Source organism: Myripristis murdjan, chromosome 17 (assembly GCF_902150065.1).
Source record: "Myripristis murdjan chromosome 17, fMyrMur1.1, whole genome shotgun sequence".
NCBI lineage: Eukaryota > Metazoa > Chordata > Actinopteri > Holocentriformes > Holocentridae > Myripristis > Myripristis murdjan.
The window spans coordinates 27,416,711-27,429,098 of record NC_043996.1 but is presented as its reverse complement, the minus strand read 5'-3'; the positions used below and the strand labels follow the sequence as shown (position 1 = coordinate 27,429,098).

General features: G+C 43.5%; 1 protein-coding gene across 1 annotated transcript in view; it reads left to right on the top strand.

Annotated features, from left to right (window-relative positions):
- Window positions 1–12,388, top strand: part of pard3ab (par-3 family cell polarity regulator alpha, b) — a 271,360-nt gene that overhangs the window by 165,376 nt on the left and 93,596 nt on the right. Inside the window, exons 6-10 of the mRNA XM_030075049.1 lie at window positions 2,637–2,728; window positions 4,082–4,093; window positions 5,567–5,650; window positions 9,186–9,311; window positions 11,528–11,940. Coding sequence (XP_029930909.1) covers window positions 2,637–2,728; window positions 4,082–4,093; window positions 5,567–5,650; window positions 9,186–9,311; window positions 11,528–11,940 — 727 coding nt within the window. The remainder of the gene's footprint in view (window positions 1–2,636; window positions 2,729–4,081; window positions 4,094–5,566; window positions 5,651–9,185; window positions 9,312–11,527; window positions 11,941–12,388) is intronic.

Here is a 12,388-nt window from a genome sequence, read left to right as displayed (position 1 = left end):
GGCCAAATGTTTCTCTGAGGCCCCTTTTCCACCAAAGAGGTTCCAGGGCTAGTTCGGAGCCGGTGCCTGACTTAGCACCGGTTCTTTGGTTTTCCACTGGCCAAACTGGTTCCAAACCGGTTCCAGGCAAGAACCAACTTCGAGCTGGGCTAAACAGGGGCCAGAGAAAGAACCAATGCCTCGACCCACCACGTCATTGGTGGGCGGGGTTACAGACCCAAACAGGAACAACGAACGCTATGAACCGCCATTTTTAAAAGAAAAATCAGCTGGTCGCATCCTCAGCAAATAAAAAGCAGCATGGATGCTAAAAACAAGCAGCAGTGGACAGACGAGGAGACCCAGTGCCTTCTGGCCATCAGGGCTTCATCCCAAGTCCAAAACAAGTTGGAAGGAGCCGCTCGAACAAAGCCGGTGTTTGAGGAAATACCCCCATGTCATCACGTTTTCCGCTGACGTCATGACGTGGCTCTGACTCGGCTCTGCTTGGCTCTCGGCCGGTGGAAAAGCAAACCGGTTCTTTGTTGGAACCAGTTAAGCACCGGCTCTAGCACCAGCACCGAACTAGCACCAGGCTCTTTTTGGTGGAAAAGGGGGTTAGGGTTAGACTCTTTAAAGTTCTGTAGAAAAACTAAAGCAGGTTTGGCACTGTGGAGACATTTGACTGCAGTTTCTCATTGTTTTCAGTCGGCGTCAACACCTTTCCCATGAGCCTCCTCCTTATTGAGAAAACATGATCAAGTCTGAAGGACACTTATTTTGAAAAACTAAATTTATTCAGCATAATAACCGCCTTGTTTAATGACTGTTTAGTTGTGTTGGTGCGGGGATATTTTCAATAATTCACGTCCTGTTATCAGTGAATTATCTAAGGGGGGCTCCTCTCTTACCTGTTCACCAAAAAATGAGCCGTTTCCTTGCGGCCTCATTATTTGCTTTCATGATTTCCAATCGTCCCGTTGCCACGTCTATCGCTTTCCTGAAAGCTGAAGCCGCGAAGCTACGTGGCGTATCGAGTCATCAGCGGGCGCAATTTGTTCAGGAACTTAATTAGCTCGTCATAACAGCGCGGTGTCGCATTAAGAAGGTACGAGAGAGCCTCCCGACCGGCGGTGCACACATTAATTTTTTTTTTTTTTTTTTTTTTAATGTGCCACACCGGCTTCTTCTTCAAACAAATGGGAGTGTTTTTAGTCATTATGGCATTACCCAGCTCTGCCACAGAAGCCCTAAATAGCCTTCCTCAATCTGGGTGTTGATTTTTGTCTGTGTGTGAGCTCTGGTGTGTATAAATGTGTGTGTGTGTGTGTGTGTGCTTTTTTATGGGTTTTATGCATCCTTATCTAGCTCCTGTGAGTGCTTTATCACCCTGGTGTGTGTTTCTGTGTCCCCCATGCAAGTGTGTATATACAGTCCAGAGTGTGTGTGTGTGTGTGTGTGTGTGTGTCATGTCATGTGTTATCCTCACATTATTGATACTGAGATATTCAGTCAAAGCGATTGTGATGTTTAATTTTGTCCATATTTATTGACCCGAGTTTATGAGCCTATGTTTTTTTTTTTCTCTTTAGTGTGTTTTAGTTTTAGTCTGCTGTCGTTTTTCAGCCGACACACACACATCCGCCAGCTCTGCCCTGCCTCACACACACACCTCCTCTGCCCTCAGTCACAAAGCCAGAAATCAGAGTTGCCCTCATTTTTTTTTTTTTTTTTTTTTTCATTCTGACAGTCCACACTTTGACCCAGCACGAGTCTCCTGCTCAACAGAACGACGGCAGTCAAAAGTCCCAGCTCTCCCTCTCTCTCTCTCTCTCTCTCACTCACACACACACACACACACACGCACTCACCGCCTTCTCACTGTATGTCCTCCATGCGCCCAAAGTGCCATGGCAACCGCGCGGCAGTCACGATAACAGCGGGCTCATTTTCATACTGATGAGGCGGCCGGTTGCCGGGGCGGGTTGCCGGGGAGGCCGGCGCTGCCTTCTCACCGTTCCCCCGCTCTCCGGTGTCACCATGAAATTTTAATGACCTCCTTTTTTCTGCTTCTCATTTTTCTCCTCTCTGTACTCTCTCTGTGTGTATGTATATATGTGTGTGTGTGTGTGTGTGTGTGAGTGACATGTCATGAGGCTCAGTTTCACTATTCAAACAGACACGCACCAAGTGTCCACAGTTAATACAGGGGGGGAGAACAAAGGCGATGTAGTTTCAGGGTAGAAGTTAGTTTCTAAAAGGCGCTGGGATGTATTTTTATACGTACGGAAGGCCGCCGCCGCTCATGGCCGCCCGGCTGCAGCAGGTGAGCAGGTTAAATTAAATTTTAATATAAAGTTTTTTTTTAATGATCAGAGAAACCAATCAACCAATCGCAGACATGGCTACTTTGACGGCCGGCGAGGAAAAACTTTTGACAAGAGCTCATCAGCAACCAGGGAATCTCATCACTTTGGACTTTTGTTCTCAAGTCATAATGTTGTTTTTGATTTTATTTTCTCCTTGTAGAGAAGATTCAAAAAGAGACGATGATGATGATGGCGTTTACTCACATTTCAGCACAGACACACCCCTCTCTTGGATGTCATCTCAACGTCTCTTCTTCTTTGTGTGTCTTTTTTTTTTCTTTTGTAAAGGAGGAGGAGGCCAGAGAAGAAGAGAACGGGCGGATCGAGCCGGTGGGCCGAGCGGACTCCTGCACAGACCACACCCCCGTGAGGTCACTAGAGTAAGTCCACCGATCGCGAGCCGGCCTCCGTGGGTCGGGGTGTTCCTTTTACGTCATCCTAACCCTCCCCTTTCCTTGTCTGAGAGCTGCTGAAACTCAGTAACCGGTAACGCTGAATGGGTGATTTCATAGCAGAATACGGGAGAAGTTTGATTCCAAAACATGATATCCACTGTTTGAAAACGGCGATTCTGCCCAACTAATAGGAAAACAGTTCACCGTCTAATAGTCCAGTAATTTTAGGCCAAAATTGGGGTCAACCTAGGACAAATTGCAAGAGAAGCAAACTCAACTGATTTTGGATCCTCAGTTTGTCCTGAGTGAGGGAAAAAAAAAGTCCCAAGGAATCCCATTGGTGGAAAGTTTTGAAAATCACCTCTAAATGACCATATAATACCAAAAAACACTGTTTTTAACACACAGGGGAAAGGGGGTCAAAATTTTACTTTCAGTGAATTAAAAGGTTACTATAATAACAGTGAATTAAAAGGTTACTATATATATAGTAACCTCTTAATTCACTGTTTAAATATCTGTTCTGGCATTTGTTCCTTATATTCCTTATTAGCGCATATCAAATCAGATCATGTGTGATATGCATGTGTAAACAGAATTATTCAAAGAACTTGTAATTGACTTTTTTTCTTGTCTTTGTGTGTTTAATCAACTTGTGCATTTTTATAGTGATATCTGAAAGTAAAATTTGGAACCCCTTTTCCCTGTGTGTTAAAAACAGTGTTTTTTGGTATTATATGGTCATATAGAGGAGATTTTCAAACTTTCCACCAATGGGATTCCTTGGGACTTTTTTCCCCTCACACAGGACAAACTGAGGATCCAAAATCAGTTGAGTTTGCTTCTCTTGCAGTTTGTCCTAGGTTTTTTCATAAAATGACTGGACTATAAAGGCATTTGCTTATAAAATAGTTATATTCCCAGAAAATAGAAATATTGAGTCATAAATTGCTAGCTTTTTTTTCCTCAAACTAGATCTGAAGTTTTGGAATGAAACTTGTTTTCTCGTTGCGACTGCCTCGCCTACATAACCTCAGAGTCGAACAGCTGGGAGGATTAGCGCTATCCACTCTTTCCATCTTTCCCTACATAATAAACACTTTAAAGGTAGCCCGGCATATTCTGTGTTGTAATGTAGACGTTTGTTTGTTGAAAATCTCATTTAAACCCCCCCCCCTCCCACTCCCCCCCATTTCCTGATTTACATAATTCTCTTTTGTGGGAGCAAAACGATCCCCGTCTTAGCGGCAGAACTCACCCACGCACTAACCCATTTCGCTTGTGATATTAACAAACTGTGTTTTTGTGTTGTTGTTTTGCTTTGTTGCATGCCTCCAGTTTAATATGCAGGTACGGTATTATTATTCATACGATTTCCAAGAGAATCTAGCTGCTCCCGCCTCTCAGTCGTCAACAAGGGGCCTATTTTCCCCGAGCTAATCATACTCATTGTATCAAAGCTGTGCCTCCATTAGATTTGCCTTCTTGTAAAAGAGGCTCCGAGCCTCAGTGTAGATGTTTTCCATCCAAACATATCAACAGGTAACAAAGTGAACTGCTTTTCGGTTGTTGTCAGAGTTGTGACTATGCAGGGCTTTGTTTTCAAGAAATAATAATAATTAAAAAAAAAAATTCACCAAAAAACAACCCGCTTCTTTACCAGTAAAAGTTTTTTTTTTTCAAATTTTTTTATTAATTGATTGACTCAGATTAAACAAGACACATCACATATTTTACATAACACAGACATAAAAAGCAGAATAAACACAACACAATTTACAAAAAAAAAAAAAAAAAAAAAAAAAAACATATTAAAAAGAAAAATTACCAGTAAGAGTTTTCTGTAGACGTGAAAATAAACTTTGAGGTCATTTTTTTTTTTTTTCACTTTTGCTGCTTCGTCACTTGGCGTTTGCAGATGCGAAAGGCAAGGACATGGAAGAAAGATAATCTAAGTTTTAATCCGCAGTAACCGCAGTGTGCAACCTCCAGTAGTTCAGGTCAGACTGCTGCTGATAAAAAAACCCCAAAAAAAACACCGAGGCAGCATCCGTCAGGTGTCTGAATGTTTATTTCCCCGTTCTGTTGAGCAGCCAAATGTGGCAGTCATGGACAGATTGAGGGTTTATCCTCATTTTGGAGTTTCATTCCAGAAGGAGAGATATCTGCCGTTTGAAAAATAGGACACCTAATCTAACAAAATTACATTTTAATGACGCTATTAGCAGTCTTCACCGCTGCTCCTAGAAATAAGCAACATTGTGGAGTATTCTGTTATCTGCTCTTTTTTTTTTTTTTCAATATTGAGCAGTGAGCATCAGGTGAGGCTTTTTTTTTTTTTTTTTTCCGAAATGGATCACGGAAATACAATTGAATGAAACCCTTGGTTCAGGGCTGAAAGAATATTAGGCTTATCTGTCCCTTGTGACACCTCTTGAAGATTGTCTCTTGTCTAAATGGCATGTGTGTGTGTGTGTGTGTGTGTGTGTGTGTGTGTGTGGGGGGCTGCATGAGAGGCTTTGGGAGAAACCTCAGCTTTCTGTATTATCCTTTACATGTATTTGATTTCTTTGTGCGGCACTGTTTTCTTGTCTTTCCTCGGTTTTTCTCTCCTTCAAAACCTTCTTGTTTTCTGTTTTGATTCATTTGCACCATTCTGCTGTTGTCTCTGTTTTTCCTCCACTCATGTCTCATTTGGATTCAATGTTTTCTGTTTTTTTTTTTTTTTTATGTTTCTACCCACATGGTATCACCCCTCTCATCTCTCCACCTTCCCTTCCACCCACCCTGCCTCGCTGTCATCCATCCATCACTGTCTCCCAGAGACATAATCAAACTGGTGGAAGTGTCAAACGATGGCGGGCCCCTGGGAATCCACGTGGTGCCTTTCAGTGCCAGGGACCGCAGGTAAAAAAAAAACGGACGATCGCTGGTTAAATGAGCTAAAGGAGGAGGCAGGAAAAAGAAATGAGAACGAGAGAGAGAGAGAGAGAGAGAGACAGGATATCCACAAGGCCTTCAAGTGTCTGAAAAAGTCTAACTCCTAAAGTTAAGTTAAGGCCTAATAGACTTATTTGAGGACTTTCCCAGCATGCAGTTGTAGTTCTTTTGTAACTGCATGGATCAATGTGGAAAGGAGTTGGTGTTATGCAATACACAACCCAATAAATGGCCTTTTTAATAAATAATTTCCTCTTGTTCTTGGTCTTAGGCCGATTGCACAGACTTTGTTTCTTTGTTATTATTAATTTAACACTGGAAAAGCCAAGCTGTAGTCATTTGAAAACTGTTTTCTGAGATTAAGAAATGAAATATCTCGGCTTTCGGAATACCTCTCCATGGCATGATTTTCGAAATTCATACAAGGAAATAATCATAGGAATTATAATGGCTTGTTCCTTTGGCCTTTGAAGTGTTAAATTCAATCTCAGGTAGCATTAAAATGTTTTACAGTGTCTTAAATTTGCTTTGAAAGCTGCAGATACCCTGGAGGAAAGTTAATCCCAACACCTGCACCCCCCCGCGGTGGTCCTGTCTTAACTCTCTCGCAAACATGAGCACATGCCATGCATTCCTCCTTGGTGCCCATGTGTAATCTCACATAAGCTACTCACACAGCACTCCGTTACACACACACACACATGTACGCACACACACACGCACACACAAGTTTGTGTCTCAGCATCATGAAGTCATTTGCCAGTTTACAGTGATCAATCACGGTTGTTTGGGGTTTTCAGGTGACTGTCATTTCCCTCTGTGGCTCCTGTCGCAACGGGTTTACATGATGAAAAGGCTACATTGAACAGTCCACATGCGAAACATACACACACACACACATTTTGCATGTAGAGCACACACACATAAAGTACACACTCGCTCCTGGAGCAAAGCTGTGGTGGAATGAGGGGAATGTCACAGCTGGTTTAGATATACCCAGGGAGGCAATTTTAGGATGTTGTGATCCAAGTCATGAAACTGAGGCAGTTGAGAATTCAGTAAAAAAAAACAAAAAAAAAACCTCAACATTGAGTTAAGACACATCATCCAGAAAATAACTTTTTTTTTTTTTTTAACCTGAAGAGCACCTGGAGGTCTTTCTTCTCCTTGCAATAGTGTTCAAACCTCATAAAAACAGCACTCACCAGTTGAAGACGGCTCTTAATGCTGTATATCTCTTTAGATTACCAAATCTCCGAATGTAGTGTCTTATTCCCAGCCCACAGCCCCGAGGTTTACATCTGCCGGCACAAAGCCAGCCAAATCCACAAAGTCTCACAGCCTTTATATACACGAGTCCGCCCTCGGACTCACAAATATGATCGGTGTCTACAAAACCTCGCCGTCACGCTTTTATTGAGAATCAAGATCATATCGCTTTTCCCACCGCCCGACTTAATCAACCTAAAAGCACATTTATAATGCACTTTTCTTTTATTGGGGAAATGTCTGGGCGAGCGTTATCCCGAGATTAAGATGCCCAACTTTCATCAGAGAAATAGCCCTTCGCTGCAAATCGCATTGTGTTCTCACTCAGATTCAATCAGGGGAATTGTCTCTGAACTTTTGCAACTCTTGAACTTTTCTGCCCTCTCCGTAATCATATTCCCATCCATATTGAATTATAAGCCTTGGGAGAGAGGGCAAGTATTAAACCCTGAAATCAAGCAGATTTACCTAGGCGACATTCGCTCTCAGCACCTCAGAAAGCCTCAATACACACGGACACGGACCGTATAGCGGAGAAGATTCGATTAGGTTTGTGCCATCTTTCCTACCCGCGGTTGATTTTCTCCCTCAGACTCTGGTCTATAATCCACACCGTGCCCTTTCAGGTGAAGTCGGCCTCTTGCTGCGGCCGTGCGAGGAGGCGTAAGCTGGTTTGCCACGGCGGATTACAGGGCGACAACCGTTGCAGCTCAGCACGGTTGAGGTGCCACAATACGATAGACCAGCATTTCTCCAGCACCCCCACTGCCCCACCCCTAAAAGAAAAAACAACAACAACAACAAAAAAAGATCAGTGCTTCCGCTCTCTGTTTTTTTCTGAAAGTGTCGTGTTTCTTTTTTTTGCCCAAGAACATTAACTTGGATGAGGGCAGCGGGAGTCCTAAAGGTTAGGAAATGAACACCTACACAGCAAAGACCCCCATGGATCCAAAGTGGCTTTTTGAGAGCGGTGATTGCTTCTGTATAGGCGGCCTCACCTACATGCCCTCCAAACACTGCAAAAGGTCAAAATCTTACCAAGATTATTTGTCTTATTTCAAGTAAAAATGTCTTATTTCAAGTAAAAATGTCTTATTTCTAGTCAAAATATCTCATTACACTTAAAATAAGAGGTTAGGGTTAGGGTTAGGGTTAGAAAGAAACAAATTTTGCCAATGGAACAAGCAAATTTTTACTTGTTCACTTGTGTCACAAGTAAAAATTTGCTTGTTCCATTGGCAAAATTTGTTTCTTGTTTCAAGCTGATTTTCACTTGGTTCAAGTAAATTTTCACTTGAAACAAGTGAAAATTGTCTAAAGACAAGTAATTTTTGAGCTGATCATGTGTTATTTTAAGTGTAATGAGATATTTTGACTAGAAATAAGACATTTTTACTTGAAATAAGACAAATAATCTTGGTAAGATTTTGACTTTTTGCAGTGTGAAGGCAGACCCCAGACAACCGTGATTGCTTTTTCTTGTGACCCTCAGCTGATGATACAAATGACATGCTGTACACAAAATACACAAAGGTACACATTAATGTACACACAAAAAAAAAATATGAGGGATGCAATGCTTTTCTGAATCTGAATGAATGTTCTAAAAAGCTAAATTGTTGCATCCATCATCTTTATTTTTTGATTATTTTGGAGTTCGGACTGCCAACCAAAATGTGCATTCAACATACAGTAGTGGTAGCAATTAGACAGTTTTCTTTCAATGAAGCTTTTCATTACACAGTAACACAGAGCATCCTCTGAATGTTATATGACTGAGGCCACCTGATCGAGGAAAGAGGAATCACCCGATACAAGCATGATTTTAAAAACCAGGGAACATCAGTGGCATGATGCATGGTTTGTCAAAGCTTTTGGATGACCTTAAGAATTCTTGTAGTGCTTCAAATGGAATTAGTGATTTTAGTTGCTGTTGTAGGAAGTTATAAAATACACACTATATGGACACCAAACTGAGATAAACAGCAGGACACACACACACATTGGTTTATATATAGCAACGTATTCCTTCTCATATATTACATCTGGCAAAATCCAAGGATTATTTTATTCAGAGGGCTTGGAGGTTAATCAGTGTTGCTGTGACTATAATCCCAGTCAAGCAGATGTTGCAGTACACTCTCCTTCCCCAGGCCCCGCTTTGCAAAGCTGTCATACTGAATCCCAGGAATTGCTTTTTCATGATGCTAATATGTACTTTTGAACATTTCAGGACTCTAGGCTTGTTGGTCAAGCGGCTGGAGCATGGAGGCAAGGCCGAACAGCAGGGCCTCTTTCAGGAGAACGACTGCATCGTCCGTATCAATAACGGAGACCTGCGAAATATCCGCTTTGAACAGTAAGACGGCAGCTTGCAGGTGTCATCCCCTGAGCTCCTTGACTTCCTGTTTGGTTTTGCCTCTAGGACTTCATTGGCTGTCCTCCGCTCATCTCGTCTAATCATAGCAAGAGTTCTCTCTCCCCACCTGACCTCTCGGCTTTTTCTCCTTATTTCGTCTGCCCTTCCTCTCCTCTTGCCTGCCAGTGCATGGGCTATGCTGCTGCCCATCACTACCCTGAGCTAACCCTTCCCCTGTTCAGGTCCAGTAGGTCACACCCTGCAGTCGCTACCATGGTTCCTGCAATCCTCTCAGCGCTTATTCTCCTATATCTCACTAACAGCTCCACTGGATTCCTCTTGTAACCCTGCCTTGATCCTTCTATCAGACGCCCGCCTCTCTGTCTCGACATTCGTAGCTCCTCTCATCGTTTTCCCAGATTTCCCTAGATACTAAATGCTGCATGCCTACCTCCACTCTGCATACAAGCTGGTGCTCGCTCAACAAAACTGCTGCTGATGTCCAGCGATGCATAGATGTGTATGATCTATGTTGCTTCTGTCAGCATAAATGTATAGCTTACAGTACTGTTTCACTTATATAATTCATACAGACTGCAGGCGTGCAAAGATCTACCCACACAAGCACTTACAGCTCACATGTTGGTGCATTATGAATAGGCCTCACTGTCCTGTAGAGTTGTTCCTGGAAAAAAAAAAAAAAAAGGTAATTCAATCCAAGCCATACCAAAATGTCTTAGTGTAGCTAGTTGCCAGAGCCATAAGTTAAGTAATGGGTGGGAATGAGGCTTCCGTGCATGGCTTTATTGATATAGCATAAGATAACATCTGAGATTTACCACTTAGCATGTGTTGCAAACGCATCAGCCGTGGCTTGTGTTTTTTAACAGTAGCTTGAATGGAGGGCCGATTACATCTGCCGCTAGATCCAGCCTGAAATCGTAAAGTCGCCGGGGCGAGGCCATCCTTCTCAGGGAATGTTATTTGTGGCTGGGAAAAATGGGCCCGGAATCCCACCGAGCAACGCCCGGGGGGCCCGGCTTGTAATTGCGACAGGTTGGGCGGTTGAAACCAGGAGGCCCGGCATTTTCCCGAGCGTCCGTTCAGCTGTCACGGAGCGACAGGAGAGGCATACCAAAACCAGCTTTATTGAAACAGGTGGCGCTAACAAGGCCCCCCTCTTACAGGGTGCTGACAGCCAACATAAGTTTCCATTCACACCTACTGTACATTAGCTCACACCGAAGGGGTTTTTAAGAGGATTTTCTGCAACCATCCGACGGATAGAGGCCTCCTTCATCTGGAGCCAAATGAGGGGATTATGTGATGGAGCTGTCGGGGACTGTTGAATCTCTTTTTATAGCCGCTCACTCTTGCAATAACTATTAATTATCATGTCAGACTATGCAGGTGGGCGAAGATGGATCATTTATGTGTGTGTGTGTGTGTGTGTGTGTGTGTGTGTGTGTGTGTGGGGTGGAGGAGAGCACACAGGTGGGTGGGTGGGGTGTTACACTATGCAAGTGTTTGTGGAGACAAGTAGGGGTACATGAGCGTCCTGGTTGGAGGCTGAGAAAATTAATATGCAGTGCATTAGGGCAAGTCGATATAATGCCAGTTTTGACATCAGGTCCATTCCATTTCTGTTGAGTTAGATGGATCAATTCGAATACCAGTTTTGTAGCTTACATATAGCTTTGCATTTGTCCAGCTCTTCTTTAGCATGATGGTTTTTCCATCCAAACTGCATCAAGACTTCTGCCTTTATGCTTGCTGGCGCTGGCTTCAGGAGGTGGAGTGTCCACCATTGAGTTTCCATAGACCAGCAGTTCAGCAGACAACATCTGCAGAACAGAAGGCACACTACACTTAAACATCCAGCAAAAATCTTCACACATCCACTGATAGAAGGCGATTGATTACAAGATGAAAGTTAGAAAGATGAATTATAGAACTGTAATTGGATTGCTCAAATGAAAATTGTGATATATTGGAAAATCAGTATATTTACCCAGCTCTGCTGTGCTTGTGCTTTTGTTTTTTGGCCAACCATGCCATCACAAAGCTGACCGCTGGCTCCTTCAAACCTCCCTTATACATTCCCTCCATTTCTTTCTTGTTCTCTCCCTACCTTTCCTTCCCTCTGCCCAACTTCTTTCCATTTATCTCCTAACTCCCTCTTCTCTGCCTTCTGCTCTGCTGTCCTCCCCCTTCAGAGCCCAGAACATGTTTCGCCAGGCCATGCGTTCTCCGGTCATCATGTTCCACGTGGTGCCTTCGTCCATGAAGGCCCACTACGAGCAGCTGTCCCACAGTGAGAGGAACCCGGCCTACTCCTCGGGCCGTTTCAGTCCCGACTCCCTGACCGGCTCCGTCTCCGGCGTGGACCACACCCCGCAGAGGATGTCCCGACACGGCTCCCAAACGCACCCTCACGCCCATCCTCACCCTCATCCCCACCCTCACCAGGACCACAGTGACGGCTTTTCGCCTCTACCTCACCCGGCGGTCTCCGCGGCCAAGCCCCCATCAGGCCATGCACACTCACCACAGAGGGTGCTAAGCTCCACCCCTACGGGAGGATACACCAAAAAGGTTGGCAGAAGGCTCAACATCCAGCTGAAGAAAGGTGAGTTAAGACAAGTTAGAGTGGAAGTTTGGGTAGTAGTGTTTTCTTTTTGTTTTGGCCACCTGTCCATATGTATGGATGGTAAAAACAATATAATTTGATAAATCTGATGTCACCGCCACCACTGTGCTTCTTTGCACATCATGAAAGCAAAGATGTTGACATCACACAGCTGACACCTTGAAGATTTTTATTTTCAACATTTTGTACATTTTTATCTTTTAATATGGGCTCTACGTTGTCGTGGAGTCACCCTTGTTTTTGTCATCTTACTTTTCTGCACAGTTTTGGAGCATTATAGTCGCATTTGTAACTCAGCGATGTCAACACACCACTCCCGTCCCTCTTTGCACATGCCCGATATAGTGGAGAATTGCATTTTTGCATGTGTGTGTACAGAAACTTTTTTGAAAAGACAGAACAGACTGATAAATTTCCATGTGGAGGC